An 18,795-nucleotide genomic window follows, 5' to 3' on the forward strand; every position below is an offset into this window, starting at 1 on the left:
CCTTCTATTCACCTGGCTGGTTCACAGTCTCGGCCGCGATCCCCGCGAGTCCATGCAGGTGATTGCATTGTGGATATGGCTCGAACAGGTAGGGCAATGTCGTTATTTGGTGGCTAACATGTTGAAGTGGCCTGCTACTCTAATCACTTCGTTGGCTGATGAGGCTGTTTTAGTGTTGACTTGTATTGAAAGTAACGAAAAAACTATTGACGATGTTCATGATGTTCCTTTAACTCAACGAATGACAAAAGACGGAGTTTCTTTAAAGTATTTTCATGAGAATCGCCTGGCCATCATTCATGGAGTTACAAGGAACATTAATGATGTCTGCTCCAAGGCGTTTGTAGATGTTTTGCCAAATGTATTATTGCCTACTGTTAATGATATTGGTGTTCAGAGATCCCTTTTGAGGAGTGATGAAATGGTTGAGATGTTGAGGCGTCTAGCAATAACTAGTAGCAGTGATGAGCAAGAGATGAACAAGGAAGAAGTAGTACCACAAGATGAGAGGACGATTTTCTTGACTTTTTCAAAAGGATACCCGATTTCAAAAAATGAAATCAAAGACTTCTTCACAAGGTAAGCAATAGTTAAAATTTTATAAATATGAACTACATATACTCTATAGTTAAATCTTTAATATTTATTTATAATATTTTATTTAATATACTTATAGTTATTTTTGAAGTATTTCGTATTTTAAAAATATATTATAGCAGTGTTGAGTGTGAAAAATTTTAAACACAATAGGAGAATAAAAAATTCGGTATATGTATATATGAAATTCGGTTAGAAAGTTAAGGAGGGGTAAGGAGAATTTTTTTTTTTTTGGGTGGACGGGGGGTGTCCGAGCCAGCATGCGGACACCGTTATTAGTGTTTGGGGAGACTCGAACTCAGGAAACTCATATTGAATCCTTTTGCTCTTTTACTATTACGTCATCCAGTGGTGGTTAATAAAGAGAGAGAAAGAATATTACTATCACTTTCTTAGAGAGATTCATATGTTGTTGTATTACACATAAATTTATACTTATATGCAAGAACATTAATTGTCAACTTATTACAATTATGGGGGCTTGTGTTGAATCAGAAACTTCGGGGAGTGCATTGAAACAATATACATGCAAGAAGCTGCAGCAGTAGAGCAGCCATTATATGCACGTCTTGTAGTGTATTCAGCTTCAGTGATGGAAGTGGTGCTTGATGGTCAGAGCAAAGCAAAATTCTCCATTAACGGAAAGCATGTTTGGGCCAGAAAATTTGTACGTAGAAACCATAAATCACCACCACGCTCATAATATTAATCTCCATCATCAAATTAGACTAAACTGTATTGTATTTTGAGTACTACTACTTTTATGCCTGTTGGATTGAAATTTGAGTACTGTAATAAATCAATGATCATAGAAGCTTTAAATTTATGTTCAACTTCTTTACTCAATTCACTATTTACATGAACCAAAATGGTCCAATTTGATGATGATTTGTTGAAGTAGTAGCAAAACTTGAGGAGTAATATACAGCAACTATGACCTTAGGTCCTGACTTCTTGCATCGTTGGAAATTACTGCTAATGCAAAGTCCTCTGGAAAAGGTCGTAAAGAGATATAACAATTTCGGCGCTAATCAATATGATGATGAGCCATTCCAAAAAATCTGATTTCCGGTTCTGAAGAATTTCCTGAAGAAAGCGAATATTGTGCTGCAAAGACAAAGACATCAATAAAACCGTTATTTCAGGTTGAAGACAATTCACAAATGATGATATCAAGAGTTGCTAAACTTCCCAGCAAAGAACAGTATATATATATATATATACCTCTACAAACTTCAACTTAAAATCAAGACTGGCAAATCTCTGTGTCAATTCGAATTCATCTCTGAGGTATTCCCATATCTGAGCATATTTGGCATCCTTCCAGGCAATGTCTGATCTGTAAAAAAAACAACAAAACTTTAATTGCACAGTAATACTGGTGGTTTTGTGTCAGTTGAAAAATCATTACCTTTCAAAAAGACCAAGCTTAAGAATCACATCAGCGAGATTAGAATTTGCCTTTCCCACCAGTTGAAAAAGTTTTTTGCTTTCCATGGTGAATGTTCCAGTTTTTTCCATTCCACGGTTTATGTCAGTGAATTCTGCAACCATTCCATCAACCTAAGAGAAGAAAAGATTTCTAAGCAATATTAACAAATAAAATTTTTTACTCAATAAACACTTCTAAGATGAAATGTTCATACCTGGCGGACATAGTGGTCAAGAGCAATACTTTGACCTAGAACACTACCAATTATACGGATTCCATCAATGTTCAAGTACTGTAACATAATATGATCCAATCCTCCTAGCATCCATGTGCTCAAAGTTGGCTTCTCTATCACCTCATACTCTGCAGTTTAATGAATAATTAAGATAAACAAAAGACTCCAGTTCCAACAATTCATAAAATGACCTTTCCTCTCTTATTCTTAATTTTACAACAAGCTGTATATTATCATTATAACTAGGCTTCACAGATACACAATACATCTATGACTTTCACGTACGTAATCTAGATTGAGGGGTTCTATAGATGTTTATCTCTTCAAATCAACTAGATAAAACAACTTTTTCTATTCAAATTTAATATATTCAAGATATGAAGAACTTTCATCTCATCCTAATCTGTATTACCATCATAACACTATGTGTGTGAGTGTGAGCTTATAAAAGAGATGTGGAATGGTAATTTGAGAACTAATATAAATGAGTTTATGAGGTCTTACCGTCCTTTCTCATTTCCGAAAGTAAACCTGATGCATATCTTTCCACAATTTTTAGATACCTATCCACCTCATGTTCAGAAACATTAAACAAGACAATGGATCCATACTGGAAAACTACCATGAAGCAGCAGTTGCTTCCACTTATGCAAGTACCCATACCCTGGAACAAGGAATTTTACACTCTCTTAGTAAGAAATACAACTAGATGTACCATTTATAGCCAAAAAAGGCAGAAAGTGCTAGCCTAAATACAACACTAGGATATCCAGAGGAACCATAAATTGCACTAGTTGAAACTTAACTGTATTTTTTTTTTTTTTTAAACAATAAATACAACAAGATCCATCATTTAGCAAAACAAAGAATTGTTGGGTAAATTACAGAATAAAAATATTTAAAGGAACTAAATTCCAATGCTTGGAATATGGTACCTAGAATTTTCTTTTAGAAATAACTTGAATAAGTAAATGTTGATTCCTTTAGTTGACAGAAAAAAGAGATTTTTTCACTCTAAATTAAGTCCCTAATTCAAAATAAATATAATAATTCTTCTTATATACGGATGTGAGTTGGGGGTTGTTATCTTCTTCATTCTGGGCATTATGTCCATCACTCTACATCTCCCTACAAGATTGTATGATATTTTTCACTTTAACCCCATTTGAAGATTTCAAAAAGTGTTCATCCACCAACATTGAGATAAGTAACAACCATGGATAAAGAGTTAATAAACAAGCAAAAGTATCCCCTCTACACGCATCGTTGGTCTTAACCAACAAATGCAGCCAACAGTTAAACTCAATTTGAAGTATATAGGTAAACTTAATAGAATACAAATCTTGAAAACGACCATAGGGGATTATTTCAGTTCAAATTTTGTAGCTCACTAAATCTCAGATTTATACAGAACTAAAATTTTCAATATTTTAAAAAGGGTCCGACTCTACAATAACAGTTAACAACAGTAGTAATTTAATATTAAAAAGTGCATGCCTGGTAAGCATCTAATGCATTCAAACATATAAGTTCCCAACAACTTAACATCAATACTTATAAATCAACATAGCATAATCAAACAGAAACGAAAGCATTATATTCCCTACTCAAAATACATTAACTTACGTTGAAATCCGAAAAATTGCCGAATCTTAAAACAACATAATTAGTCATACGCGATGTTGGTGGTATAAAATTCCGTTTGTTCTGTTCCACTAAGCTCCTCAAATCCACACTACACCAAAACATAACAACAACAATTAGACACATTTTGCAATTCCATATTATTCATGAGCTTGGGATAAAGTTTAATTTCCAAAAATTAACTAATTTGAGGAAATTGCAGGCAAACCTAGTGGAGAAAAAATAGGCCTTAACAGGAATTGAAGTCTTAGGGTCGTCCTCCACGCTACTATTGTTCCCGCCATCTCCAACTTCAGAGCACGGAACTGCGTCGTTCCAGTTAACCACCGGGTGAGGCTGGGCTGAGGAAGCCGAAGATACGCATCTAACAACCAGCGAACTGAACTCCGAGGTGAAATTGAAATGTGAAGAAAAAGAGAAAGAATACGAATAAGTTGTTCGGAGAGTTAGGGTTTTAAGAGGAGATAGAGTGAGTAGCCACCGCCGATGGTGGTGGTAGTAGCGGTGGGGTGGTGGTTGCGGAATTTGGTTAAGAAATGTACGGATGGGCTGCACCTGCCCTCGGATGGTGCGCCACATTTTTTTTTTCTGTTTTTTTAAGGGTGGGTTTTGGGATTTTACTGAAAATATGAAGCGTGGAGAAAAGTAGGGTTATCCGGTTATGTCGTTTTAGTATGAGCGAAACGACAACAAGAGAACCTCTGTAGTGTTTGAGAAAATTTAGCTGATGGGCCATCCCAAGTTTGGATTTAAAAAAATGGTCTTGAAACTGTTTACTATTTTTTTTATTTAGAGAAGCTGACGTGACACAGTTAGGATCCATTAAACATGTAAAATAGATTAAAATGAAAAGATTAAAACATATAAGGACAAAAATAATTAATGAAAGTTTTTAAAATTTAAAATTTACAAAAGAGCCCCAAATATTCAAATCGCTTAATCGAAACCAATTAAGACAAAAATCAATATCTTCAATCCCTAAACGCATCTTAGCATTTTCTGGCGATAACAGTCCACATTCCGGCGATAACAGTCCACATTCCGGCCAATTTTCACACCCAAATTCAATCCTAAAGCTTCTTCCTTTCTTAAAACTATGGCTGACATTAACAATGAGGAGGAAAACCCAACGCCTCTTCGAATCGTAGAGTCCGGCCGCGTAAGCAGTTCAATGGCTGCTCTGGTGGATCCTCCGATCAGTGAAGGTGTTCCAGTAGCGGAGACGACGGTGGCACAACAAGAGAGAGAACAGAAGCAAAACGGTTCTGAAGAGGAAGAGGAGGCCGGGCAGAATTCAAGCCAGGAAGAGGAGTCCGGCGACAGTTCAGAGGAGGAGGAGGAGGAGGAGGCCGCCGAAGAAAAGGTATTTGTACTTGCTGAGACCTAAGATCGCTTTGTATCGCTTAAGCGATTGATGGCTTTTACTCTTGGTCGCTTAAGCTATTTTGGATTGCTTAAGAGTAAAAGCGATGAATGGCTTAAGCAATATAAAAGATCGCTTAAGCAATCTTAGATCTGGTAGATGTTGATTCTGCCTCGTACAAGATCTCTTAAGTGATCTGTAATTGCTTAAGCGACCAAGAGTAAAAGCGATGAATCGCTTTTACTCTTGGTCGCTTAAGCGATTTAAGATCGCTTAAGCGATCTCCTCTGAGGCAGAACCAAATCTGCCCATATCTATAATCTCTTAAGCGATCCTTTGCGATTTCAGATCGCTTAAGAGGATCTTGTCGGGGCAGAATCATCTGCCCATTGCTTAAGCGATTCTTCCGGAGCGTATTTTGTTTATATTTGATTGGTTTAATTTTTTGCTGATATTTTGTTTATATCGATTGTGTAGATTTTTCGGAGCGTAAACTAAAAGAGTACGATGGAGGTTGTAAGCGATACGGTACCGTACTTCCCTGTGAGGGTGACAGTGAGGTCAAGTTGGATGTTTTAACAAGAATAACGGGGATTTTAGGGACAGGGGAATGGTGAAAGAGATTCAAGAGACTTGTTTCAGTCATTTTGGGATATGGACACAAAAGGAAAAAGACATTCTGGGGTGTCGGGAGTGCATTATATGTTCTGCACTCAATAAAAGCAACAAAAAGCACGAAATGTGGTTCATGGTGGATGGAAAGCAGTACATTTCGGGATGATGGAATATGCGTTGGTGACTAGCTTAAGATGTGGGGAATTGCCAGGGGGTTGAGGAAAACGAAATAACGGACAGTACGGAGACAAAAGGTTGGCTAACAAGGTTTTGGCGGGGAACAAGTCTATTAAGGCACAGGAATTAGGGATAGGTTAAAAGATGGTGAGTTTACGATTCAGAGATGTTCAAACTGTGCTTGGTATTGTTCTTACATTCGATCCTAATGCCTAGTGACTCAACAAAAGCCATTGATGATTGGGTGAAGTTAGTAAGCAACTTGAACTTCTTTAATGCTTATCCGTGGGGACGGGTATCATTTAAGAACCATGGAGTCCCTGCAAGCAAAAGACCTGGCGTTAAAGCACTCGCAAGGGCTGAGAAGAAAAGATCGGCGACGTACAATTTGTTGGCTTCCCATGGGCAATGCAGGTAAATATTAATAACTTTTTGTTATATTTTTTTTAATATATGTGTTTGAATTATGATATGACTGGTTTTTTACAATGTAGGCTTGGATGTATGAGCCATCCCTGTCCTGGCTAAGGCAGGGGGGAGATTAGGGCTTCGGTTGTGCAACATACATTTCCTAGGATGTTACGGTGGCACGACCAGAAGTGACCCATTCGGATTATGAGCAATAGAGATTGAAATTCAATCACTCGGGTAAGATTAAAGGATTAAGCTTGAACATGCACTTACTTTAAAATGTCGATTAAATCTGATTGATTTTGTTTCTTATTGCAGGGGGTTGTCCGTCCCTTCCTCACCGCTACTGGGGGTGAAGCGCAACAGCACTATGTCACATCTTTCCGAGCACTGGAGGATCAAAAGGATGAAGGGATAGACCACTGCGCGGGACCTACAAGGGTCACACATGTGAGGCAGTTGCAGGGCCACTGCTTGAGAATGTGGTTGACGCCGAGGAGGATGAAGGCGCAATGTGGGAGGGAGGGGAGGGGAGGGGGAAGAGTGTATGCCTCAGCAAATTGGTACAACAAGTACCGCTTTGCCGAGCGTCGGGGTCGGAGAGTGAGGTGGTTGACCTCATAAAGAGTTTGTTTGATAAATGGAAGAGCAGTTGAAAAGGGTGGAGGAGAAAGTGGATAGGGTGGCAGAGAAAGTTGTTAGGTGGATGAGGAAGTTGGTAGGGCAGGAGGAAGTTGGTGGAGTATTGAAGGCAGTTAAAGTGCAACCTAGGCTGAAAAGGGAGAGCCGAAAGAGCAGGTTTGTGAAATCGCCTTCACCATACTAACACATCATAATTAAGAGGAAAACAAGAAACCAATTGAGGAGAAGCCAAAATTGAGAGGGTTAAAGAGGTTTCTGGATGAAGTGGGGCAGTTATAATGGAGAAGGTTGAGGCGGGAGGCGAAGGAAGCGGGGATGTACAAATGGAGGAAGGGGGAGGAAACAGGCAAGCAAAAATGGAGTCCACTGTCGATTTGTATGGCCATAGAGGGGAAAAGAAAAAACCCTTCTATGCCTATTACAATGAATCCGGAAGTGATGCCCTTGTAAAGTGTAAGACCGGGATCATTCTCGGGATTGGTTTGAAAAGATTTTAACATGGGCAGCTGGCTTCACGATTTGGTGAGTTATTTCGCTTAATTTTCCTTATTTTTGCTTATATTTTCCTTGAGGTATTGCATACTTATCATGTTTTTTTATTGATGCAGCACATCGATGATGTATTGGCATTGATGAGGCCGCGACAAACTAGCAATGGTGATCTAACTGTATCCTGATTGTGCGCATCACCGATGTGGCCTTTGGCTAAACACTGGTATCGACATATCGCAATTTATTGAAAAAGGCATGGGTACATCGTAGCAAAGAGCCAAGCGAAAACGATCGGGCACAGAAGACTTGGACTGCGTCCCTAATGATTAAGTTTGATGACAGATGATGCAGTATGAATGGGGGACAGGCCCAAATATGGCCACAGTGGGCAAACGTTAAAAGTGTCTGCTGCATCATCCTGGTCAAGGAAATGCACTGGATAACAATCGTTGCGCTCTTAGAGGAGAGGTGCTAAAATCTTTGACTGCAACCCAACAATTTGTCGAGACAGCAGTTGGAGGCCGAGTTGGAGGCACTGTCCGTGTTGTTCCCGCGGTGTTATACGAGAGCGGGAGTTTGAGCACCTCGGTGATGAAGCATTGACGGCAAAGTGGCCACTCAAGTGCGTTCCCGTCCCAACAAATGAGTCAAGGTAAATTTTGTATAAAACTAACTTACATAATAGAATTGTTGTATAAGCTGATTCTAATGCTAATGTCATCTTCCTATTGCAGTGCTGATTGAGGGGCATATGCCCTGAAATTTATTCAGTTCGACATGACCAACAACCCGATGGACGGATTGAATGACGAAACAATGACCATCTTTCGGAGGCTAGGTGATGCGTGTTTCTTACAACATGCAAAACTAGCAAGTGCACTAGTCGCTCAAGTATAAAATGATGGGTAGGATATCGTTCCCACGAGGACTGTTAGCAAAGCACAAGTTCCTAACGTTATCAAGTTGAAGCAATCGAATTCTTTGGATTGGGGAGCAAATTGTAATGAAAAACAACAATGAAATAAACAAGAAGTAATCTTAATTAAGAAAAAGATGAAACACAGGAAAATCAATTCAAGCAAAAGGGTGGTTTTGACTTCGTTGGACTTTAAGGGTTAACTTAAATTACACTATATTCACATTCATGCGCAATGGTTGTAAATCGAATTCACTAATATGTTAAACATACCCTCTCGGGCTATGTTTTCCTATTCATCCTTATAAACATTCCGCACCCAACAAATTGAAGGTTATAATTCTAAATTCATTAAGCACAAGAATCCTAAATTGATTTCATTATTCTTGAATCTATCTCTAGCATCCAATACTATAATGGTGATTACCCACGAAGCCTACATGAATTATTTTCAATCTCATCATGTTCTCACATACAACATCAATTTAGAGTAACACACAACCAAAGCTTATTCATATGGAATTAACACAATCAATACTTAACCCATTTAAATCCAAACTACAATCAAAACCCTAACCCATAAAGATTGTTCATAACTAATAATACTACAAAACGAAAAACAGAAATAAACAAGTTAAACATAATGAAACTGAGATGAAAGATGAGAAATCTCCCCAAAAGATGAATCTTCTAGAAAATCTGAATCTTCTCTCTAAACAATCCGAAAAACTCAAAGCTTACTCTAAGAAAGAAAAAAAAACGGCTAAACCTAAAAAGCTCAAGATTCTTTGGCAAAAGGTTAAGTTTTTTTTTATACTTAGTCCAAAACCCAGCCAAAACACGCACAACACGAAAACTGTGCGTTTGACAAAACTGAATAAATTGACTGTCGCCGCGGCGAAGAATGAAGAAATCCCAATCTCTCTGGCTTACTTCGCCGCGGCGAAGACAATTTCTTTGCCGGGGCGAAGCTCCTTGAAAAGTTCTGAAATTACAAACTGCCACTCTGCTTGCTTCTTCGTTCGATTCTTCGAATCTCGGCTTCTTCCTTGGGAACAAGTTTCATCGTGCTTTGTCCTGCTCCGAACTTCCTATCTTCTGAGATCCGCTAATTTCTGAGTAAAAACTATCCAATTTTGTCTTTATTTGCTCAAAAAGCCATTTTAACCTGAAACACGAAAAGAAGAATTAAGCAACAATTCAGGCAAAAATGCACTAGAAAGTACCTGAAATCCGACAAAAAGATCTAATAAAAACTGTATAATTTACGGATTATCAACTACTCCCAAACTAAAGAGATGCTCGTCCCCGAGCATACAATACAAAACTAACGAAAACATAGACAACAAACAAAAACAAAACATGAAAACACACAACAACAAAACTGAAAAACAAAACCAACAAAACTCAAATCCCACGTGAATTGCCTAGAAATTGCACATGTCTAAAAAATTGTTGAAAATATTATCAGGAAATGTTCGACACTCCAAGAAGTTAAGACATCGACTGTCTTCCTCAAATCGGTCCACCAAGTAGGTGATCCCCACTTCAATCCACATTCACTCCCGGATTATTTTATGCAAAATTGTAAAGTTTATCAAATGGTGGCAAATCCCATAAGCCTAAATATCGAACTACTCTCCACTAATGAGGACTAAACATAGATGAGAATCAAAAGGTCTTTAAAAGCTTGTAACGTTAGGCTCGGGTCATGGGCTCCAATAAAAGGATAGGAAACAAAGTAAGAGACTCGGTTGTCCTAAAGCAAAACTAAAATCACATCGAAACCCATACTTTCTCAACACCAATCGACATGTCCACTAGTTTATAGCTTTCAAACGCGTATCTTTAAAAACTTTTGGAAACCATAAATGCAGGGAGACTCGTTTAAGGTTACGTGGCGTTGTTAAACCCGAGGTCGCCAATAACTGCTAGGCAGTTTTTAAGGCGGGTTCTGGTTTCCAGCCGGTATACCCTTAAACTAGGCAGCATTGTGTGCGTGTTTTTTTTTTTTTTTTTTTTAACACATAGAATTTAATTGAGGTGAGTACCTCCTTTGTTTTTATTCTTTTCTCTAACCCCCACATCATTCTTTTTGGTCTCTTCTTCATTTTTCTTCTCTTAACCCCCAAACTATTCTTTTGCTCATTTGTCACTCGTTTCGTTCTTTGTTTTGCACTAGGACTGAATTCTCCTAAGGGTACGATAACGTGTTTAGGGCAAAAGGATTGACAATTTTGTTGTTTTCCAAGAAAAATAAAACAAAATTCATACGGCTCAAATGGGTGACTAGGGAAAATTTCATTCATGGGTCGGCTAGAAAGGCTCAAACGTTCCGAAAAATGCCTAAATCTCTCTCAACCATGTCTAACCCTAGAATGTGCCTCAAGCATTTCTCAACTAGGTTCTAGAGTCACCAACATTATCAAGACTTTACTTAATCGCATAAATGAATCTAAGCATGCTGAAAAAAAATGAAAATGGTGGTTGAACCACTCACAAACCTCAATCAGAATCCAGTCAATAAACATAAACTTGAAGCAATGCTTAACATTTCTAACAATAAAAATTCAACAATTCTATTCTCATCATTGATTTATACAACTCATCATCGGCAAAAACGAAAAAACAACAGAAACGAAACAATATTTTTTTTTTTTGATAAGGTGTACGTGTCATTGTTACACCCGAGGTTGCCCAGTACTGCTAGGCAGTTTTTAAGGAGTTACTGGTTTCCAGCAATATACCCTTAATAAAAAAAATTTTACAGTTTAAGGTGTACGCGGCGTTGTTAAACCCGAGGTCGTAAATACTGCTAGGCAGTTTTTAAGGCAGTTACTGGTTTCCAGCCAATATACCCTTAAACTCAACATCAATTCCCTACCCCCAAACTAAACATGACATTGTCCCCAATGTTTCCTTATGCAAAATCAGGAATAGAGGAAAAAAACAAAGAAAAACAATAAAGGTACGAGAATGCTCCTGGTTAATTCATGAATTGTCGCTCACACAATGTTCACACGTTCCAGACTTTTTTGTCATCCAAAATCTGTCAAAACAATAAACTGTGGTGTCCCTCATGTTAGAACGAATTAACAACGAAATTAAAATATTACAACCTAAACTCGCCCTTTTAACAACTACTAATTAAAACATCAACAAAACAACTAACAAAATAAATAAATCCAAAACCAAAATAAAATGAGTTTAAGTTTAAACTGGGCATAAAATAAATGAAAGCAATTAAACAAAAACAAAACATAAACAGGTGCTCCGGTTCAGTCTTGTTCTTCCTCTTCATCTTTCCTCGTCTTCCTCTTCTTCCTCTGACCATCCCACTCATCGAGTCCCAGTCAACCCATTGGATGACTGAAGTGTCAACCTTAAGCTCCTGGAAGCTATTTGTCAGCAGCTCATGATCCTTGCAGCCTGCTATCATCCAATCCTGACGTCTCTTCATATATTTCATCAGGACCATCATTTCTTGCATCATCTGTTTTTGTGAACTTTTGAGCTGGATGAGTGGCAAGGCTTGTTCTCTGCCTTTTCGCCCCTGCCTTGGTTGGGCAGCGTCCGTTCGGTCAAGGTGTTTCTTGTAATAGTCTAAATCTAGAGTGGAGCCGGATGAATACGCTGCTCATCATCTTGAACCTTGACCCCCGCGTTTAGGCAGGGAAACAGTAACTCGCTCGCCCCTTTTGGATGCTAGCTTGATACTATTGAAAATGATGTCTCCACATCCATACTTTTTCCTGTGGCAATAGAGTAGAGCAGCATTGCCTTCTCATGAGTCACTGTGCTTAGTGCGACTCCGGCATTAATTTAGCACAGACAAAGTACTGCCACAGCCGAGCCATTGGTGTTAACTGTGTTCCTTTGAGTGTCTTCTTTTGTTTCCTAGACACTTCCTACGCTGCCCCAGGTTTCGCAATGACCGGCAGATAATATCATAATCAAGGTTGATATTTTGAACTCCACATACTGTCATTGAAAATTTCGGGCAAGTTATAGAAGTTGTTGATATCCCTTGCCGGTAAATTGCACATCCTCCCCTCTACAAACACAGTATCTTCATGAGATTCCGGGAGGTTGGCATAGAACTCTCTCACAAAGGTTCTATAGCCAGAACTTCAGGAGCACGCATGAACATGTCCCAGCGTCTCCCTCTACTCCAGTCCACAGATTGTGATGCGGTCAATCCATGCTCAGGGATGAAACCCTTATCCTTTCGTTGATTACCTCCTCATATCGTTTACGGGGCTGCCTCATTCACAAACGGTTGTCAACATTCTTCCCCTTGCTCTTATGCTTAATTTTCGAAGCCATTTTCTTTTGTTTTCTCTGTAGTTTAAGGTGTACGTGGCGTTGTTAAACCGAAGTCGCCAAGTACTGCTATGCAGTTTTTTAAGGCGGTTACTGGTTTCCAGCCATATACCCTTAAACTCGGTTTCCAAATTTTTACCCCAAAGATTCAGTCCTGATTTACACACTCACTTCCACCCTGCACAAAACAACCCACACTTCCAAAAATTTTCAAGTCAACCCCCAAATGAAATTATTCAATTCAACACAACACATCCAATTATCAACACCCACACTCCTCACAATCAAACACTGCACAAACACTCTCTTCAAACACAAACACAACTCAACATCCACAAAACACTTCAAAATTACAACACACAAAATTTAGATCTACTCTTAGAAACTTGAAATTTTTCAATTTAAGCTTTGGGTTGTTGGATCTTACCACAATGAAGGAGTGTGCACCACCAATTGAAGGAGAAACGACCCAGATTGAAAAGCCCCAAAATTTTTGATTCAAAAATTTCGTGAAATTTCGCGAAAATGTGTGTTAAAAAGGGTTGTTTTGGGTTTAATGATGTTGTGGAGTAAGAAATTTTGTTGGAGAAGCAAAATAAAGCAAAAGATTGAAAGCTGAAAATTTTCTCTCAACTCAAAATGCAAGGCGGTGAAAAGAAGAAACTAAAGCCACTATTTATAGAAAAGAGTCGTCGCCACGGCGAAGTTCATAATTATAAACCCTAAAAAAAAATTTCCAGGTTTCGCCACGGCGAAGAGACACTTCGCCGCGGCGAAGTTCATCGTTTATGAGCCCTAAAATTCCCCAGATTTCGCCGGGCGAAGAAAAATTCTTCGCCGGGGTGAAAACTTCCCAAGAGTACAAGGCTTCTTCGCCCCGGCAAAAAAATTTCTTCGCCGCAGCGAAATGCCTTAGCCAAATTTCACCAAATTCATCAGTTTCTTCGCCAAGGCGAAAATGTCTAGGAGCTACCTGGTTTTCTTCATGTCTCTTCGCCGCGGCGAAGAAACTTTCTTCGCCCCGGCGAAGTCTGGAATTTTTTTATACCTTCCTTTGGCTCAAGACTTCACTTGAAACACCCCAAAAACAATAAAAACAACAAATTTTATACAAACTCAATATGAAATTAAAAAAAACTCGAAAAACCAAAATTAAAACAAAAAAGTTAAGAACACTTGGGTTGCCTCCTAAGAAGCGTTGTTATAGTCGAAAGCTCGACTCTCCCAATTCTCAAGTTGGGATTTCAAGCCGGATTGGGATGAACTTGCAACTCATCACCCCCAATGTATGGCTTCAACTCTGTCCATTAACGTGACAGTGCCCTTTTCCTCATGTATGACTTCCACTGCTCCGGATGCATGTATCTTCGTAATATTGAATGGTTAGACCATCTAGACTTAAGTTTTCCGGGGAAAAGCCTAGTCTAGAGTTGAACAACAAACCTTCTGTCCAAATTCAAAAGCCTTGACCCGGATGTGCTTGTCGTGCTACCTTTTTGTCTTCTCTTATAATTCTGGGCATTTTCATAGCTTCGAGACGAAACTCATCAAATCATTCAAAGTCAGCATTCTCTCCTCTCCCGCCGACTTTCAAGTCCATGTTAACTGCTTGACGGCCCAATATGCTTATGTTCAAGTTCTACCGGCAAGTGGCAAGCTTTCCCATAGACCAATCTGAAACGGAGACATACCAATTGGTGTTTTGAAAGAGTACGATAAGCCCATAAAGACACGTCCAACTTCGGGACCAATCCTTCCTCGAGCCATTAACTGTTTTTTCTAAAATCCCCTTTAGTTCTCTATTCGACAGTTCCACTTGCCCGTCGTTTGTGGATGGTAGGGTGTTGCAACTCTATGTGTCACTCCATACTTACTCAGCAATGCATCCATTTGCCTATTGCAAGAATGCGATCCTCCATCACTAATGATTGTCGTGTACCCCAAAACTGAGAAAATATTATCCTCACAAAATTAATCACCACCCTAGCATCATAGTTGGCAGTGCAACTGCCTCAACCCATTTCGACACATAATCCACTGCTACCAAGATATACGTGTTCCAAAAGAACTTGGGAAATGACCCATGAAATCAATCCCCCAAACATCAAAAATTTCAACCACCAGGATGTTGTTCAACGGCATCTCATCTCTTTTTGAATATTCCCATCCGTTGACATTGGCAATCGATCATCCGAAAGGAATCCTTAAAGAGGGTTGGCCAATAAAACCCAGATTGTAGCACCTTCGCTGCTGTTCTAGCTCCCCCAAAATGGCCACCTACTTCCTTCTCATGACAATGCCTTAAAATGCTCTCCATTTCTTCTCCGGGACACATCTCATATCATTTGATCAGTACAGTGTCTGTAACGGAATGGCTCTTCCAAAGTAGTACTTAATTGAGAAAATTTTCTCTTCTGTTGAAATGATACCACTTGGGAGCACCCTTGATGATAAGTAATTTGCAAAATCGCATCCATGGTTGCTTCTTCCACTCTCATCAGCTTCTCATCCGGAAAGTTTCTCTATTGGCATTTCCACCTCATTTTCTTGATTAGTCTCTCAATTCTCGACAAGTGATCAGCTACCACATTTTTGACCCCTTCTTGTCTCGAATTTCCAACTCAAACTCTGAAGTAGTAAAATCCATCTTATCAACCGAGGTTTTGCTTCTTGCTTCGCCAGTAGGTGTTTGAGTGCTGAATGGTCCGTGAAACGATCACCTTCGCACCTAATAAGTAAGAACGAAACTTGTCAAAGCAAACACCACAGCCAATATTCTTTTTCAGTGGTGGTGTAATTCAGTTGTGCATCAATGATGTCTTGCTAGCATACTGAATTACATGCAACACTTTATTTTTTCTCTGTCCTAATACACCCTAAAGCAAAATCACTAGTATCACACATTAGTATCACACATTATTCAAAGGCAGTCCAATCGGGAACTGCAATAATAGGTGGCAGATACTAGTAATTTTTTCAGAGTTAGGAAAGCATGCATGCAATCCTCATTAAAATAAAAAAAAAACATCTTATTCAAATTACAAAGGGGTTTAGAAATCTTAGAAAATCCTTGATGAGCGTCTGTAAAACCCCGTATGCCCCAAGAAACTTCGGCCTGCTTTGACATTTGAAGGTGGTGGTAGCTTCTCAATCACTTCTGTTTTGCCATCAACTTCAATCCATCTTGGAAATCCTATGTCTGAGCACTATTCCCTCTTGGACCAGAAGTGACATTTCTCCCAATTCAGCACCAAATTTGTTTCTTACATCGCTGCAAAACAAGAGACGGATTTGTTAGCAATTATCAAATGATGAGCCAAAAACTGAGAAATCATCCATGAAGAACTTCTAGAATCTTTCCACCATGTCTCAAAGATGACATCATGCATCTTTGGAATGTTGTTGGTGCATTGCATAACAAACGGCATTCTTCGGTAAGCAAAGGTGCCGTCGGGGCAAGTGAAGGTCGTTTTCTCTTGATCCTCCGGTAGTGATGACAATTGGGTATATCCTGAAAGCCATCCAGGAAACAATAATGGGCATGTCCTGCCAACCTCTCAACATCTGATCGATGAGGGCAATGGAAAATGATCCTTCCTTGTCGCCTCATTCAGTTTACGGAATCAATGCACACTCTCCAACCCGTTACCGTCCTTGTTGGAATCAACTCATTACTCTATTCTTCACAACAGTGATCCCTCCTTTCTTCGGAACTACTTGTACCGGGCTACCCATGGACTATCGGAAATCGGATAGATAATCCTTGCATCTAAGAGTTTCACCACCTCCTTTCGCACCACTTCTTCATTGAGGATTCAATCTCCGTTGTGGTTGTACCCTAGGCTTAATATCATCCTCCATGAGAATCTTGCATGCACAAATGATGGCGAGATACCTCTAATGTCCGAAATGGTCCATCTAATTGCTAGTCTATGTTCCCTCAACACTCTAATCAACCTCTCTTCCTTTAAGGCATTCAAATCGCACATAATAATCACCGGAAAAGTTTATGAGTCTCCAAGATAGACATTTGAGGTGAGGTGGTAAAGGTTTCAGTTCAAGCTTGGAGCTTCTTCATTTTTTTCCCTGCCTTCTCTTTGTCAAAATCAAACTCCTCAAATTTATATCTTGACTCTCCTCACAGGTTGAAGTGCTTCTAACATTCTAGCACAATCATTCCTTGCTGATTCTTCTACTCTCACGTTTTCGATTTGGCTATACACGCTTCTAGAGGTAATTCTGGGATGTTTTCTTCCATGGATCCACAACAAGTTCATCCACCACATCCACACTAAAACATGAATCCGCTTCCGACGGAAACTTCATGCATCAAAAACATTGAAAGTTACTGTTTCATCTTGAACCCTTAACAGCAACTTTCCTTCCTGCACATCAATCAGTGCTCTCCCCGTGGCAAGAATGGTCGGCCCAAAATGAGAGGAATCTCCTTATCCTCTTCCATGTCCAACACCACAAGTCCGCTGGAAAAATACTTCCCCACCTTCACTAATACATCTTCAACTATCCCCCTCGGGTGCTTATCGATCTATCCGCTAGTTGCAACGACATTATCGTTGGCTTCACTTCACAATTCCAATCTCTGAAAACAGAAAAGGGCATCAAATTTATACTAGCTCTAGATCAAATAGAACACGATCAAAAGTAATATCCCCTATAACACAAGGAATAGTAAAACTCCCTGGATCTTTAAGCTTCGGGGGTAATTTCTTTTGAGGATTGCACGCACTCTTCCGTGAGCATCACAGTTCCTCATCTTCTATTTCCTTTTGTTCGAAAGGATTCTTCAGGAACTCGTATAACTTGGCATTTGCTGTAATGCATCTGCAAAAGGAATGTTAATATGCAATTTTTGAAAATTTCAATGAACTTTGAAAATTGCTTATCCTGATTCTTCTTCTTCAATCTCTGAGGAAAAGGCACGGGTGGGTGTGATGTGCTAATTCTGGTGGGATCTGGGGAATGGCAATTTCTCCTTCTTCTTTGCCTTTCTTCCTCTTCTTTTTCTCTTCCCCCAAATCACCTGAATTCTCTTCACAATTGATTCTTTCATCAATCTCTCTTCAGAATCTTCCCTTCGGGTTGCTCCACCTCTTTGGTAGTGTGGCCTACCTCTTCAAAACTGTCCACTTTTCAAAATTATGGCATTTGCTTGTTCACGTGGGTTGGTCACTGTATTGCTCGGTAGAGAACCCTGTGGTTATCATTCAGCTTCTCGGCCAATTGGCCTATCTGTACCTCAAGATTCCGAATGGACGCCCCTTGGTTTCTAAAGTTTGTCCTCGTCTCATTCATGAATCCAGTGGTCTCTTGCATGAATTACCAAACATATCCTCCAACTTCGTCACTCTTTGATCTGGTTGATTTGTCACCCCTGGTTGGTTATTTGGAACTTGTCTCTGGTTCCATTGGTTACCTTGTTGGCTCTGATTTCCCAAGCCAGATTTGGTGATTTCTCCAACCCGGATTTATGTGTTGGAAATGGATTGTTCGGTTGTCTTTGATTTCCTGCCAAGTAGTTCACTTGCTCCGTTGAGAAGATGACGGTGCAATGTGTTTCCAACTTGACACTCGTGCTCACCATGGTTTCCTGCACAAAATTCACATGTTAGTTGAGGTGCTTATATAGAATTTACCTGCATGTTCCCAACTGTTTTTGAAGTGCAGTGAGTTGGCGGACTGAGATGGTGTGAAGGCATCAAATTCATGAAGACCCGAAGATTTCCTCGTTGTAACTTCTCATTCGGTCTTTGATAGTTGTTGCTTGCCAAACCTCAAGCAACTCATACGCTTCCTCTGGTGTCTTATTCTGCAAGGCCCTCTGACGCTGCATCAACATGGTTTGCACATTACCCATCAAACCATTATAGAATGTTGGACTTGAAGCCAAACTGGCAAACCATGATGTGGGCACTTCCTCATTAATTCCT

General features: G+C 39.5%; 2 protein-coding genes across 2 annotated transcripts; one reads left to right on the forward strand and one right to left on the reverse strand.

Moving 5' to 3' along the window:
• Positions 1-52: 52 nt before the first annotated feature.
• LOC116123831 lies at positions 53-1,300 on the forward strand. The gene is made up of 2 exons (XM_031409564.1): positions 53-579; positions 1,093-1,300. The coding sequence occupies exons 1-2, from the start codon at positions 53-55 to the stop codon at positions 1,298-1,300; spliced, it is 735 nt and encodes a 244-aa protein (XP_031265424.1).
• Positions 1,301-1,392: 92 nt separating this feature from the next.
• On the reverse strand, positions 1,393-4,574 carry LOC116123834. The gene is made up of 8 exons (XM_031409567.1): positions 4,117-4,574; positions 3,891-3,999; positions 2,769-2,928; positions 2,244-2,392; positions 2,009-2,160; positions 1,822-1,936; positions 1,560-1,704; positions 1,393-1,510 (listed from the first exon to the last, which is right to left on the reverse strand). The coding sequence occupies exons 1-7, from the start codon at positions 4,485-4,487 to the stop codon at positions 1,573-1,575; spliced, it is 1,188 nt and encodes a 395-aa protein (XP_031265427.1). The 5' UTR covers positions 4,488-4,574; the 3' UTR covers positions 1,393-1,510; positions 1,560-1,572.
• Positions 4,575-18,795: the final 14,221 nt, after the last annotated feature.

Source organism: Pistacia vera, unplaced genomic scaffold, assembly GCF_008641045.1.
Source record: "Pistacia vera cultivar Batoury unplaced genomic scaffold, PisVer_v2 Contig1455, whole genome shotgun sequence".
Lineage (NCBI taxonomy): Eukaryota > Viridiplantae > Streptophyta > Magnoliopsida > Sapindales > Anacardiaceae > Pistacia > Pistacia vera.

What these genes read in the sequence shown, in the direction of transcription:
- LOC116123834 (XM_031409567.1), bottom strand. Translation starts at nt 4,487, where the DNA reads ATGTGGCGCACCATCCGAGGGCAGGTGCAGCCCATCCGTACATTTCTT. An exon ending in GCCTATTTTTTCTCCACTAG is followed by an intron (nt 4,000 to 4,116) that starts GTTTGCCTGCAA and finishes GTTTTGGTGTAG; the next exon opens with TGTGGATTTGAGGAGCTTAG. An exon ending in TTCGGAAATGAGAAAGGACG is followed by an intron (nt 2,393 to 2,768) that starts GTAAGACCTCAT and finishes ATTAAACTGCAG; the next exon opens with AGTATGAGGTGATAGAGAAG.
- LOC116123831 (XM_031409564.1), top strand. Translation starts at nt 53, where the DNA reads ATGCAGGTGATTGCATTGTGGATATGGCTCGAACAGGTAGGGCAATGT. An exon ending in ATCAAAGACTTCTTCACAAG is followed by an intron (nt 580 to 1,092) that starts GTAAGCAATAGT and finishes GTGTTGAATCAG; the next exon opens with AAACTTCGGGGAGTGCATTG.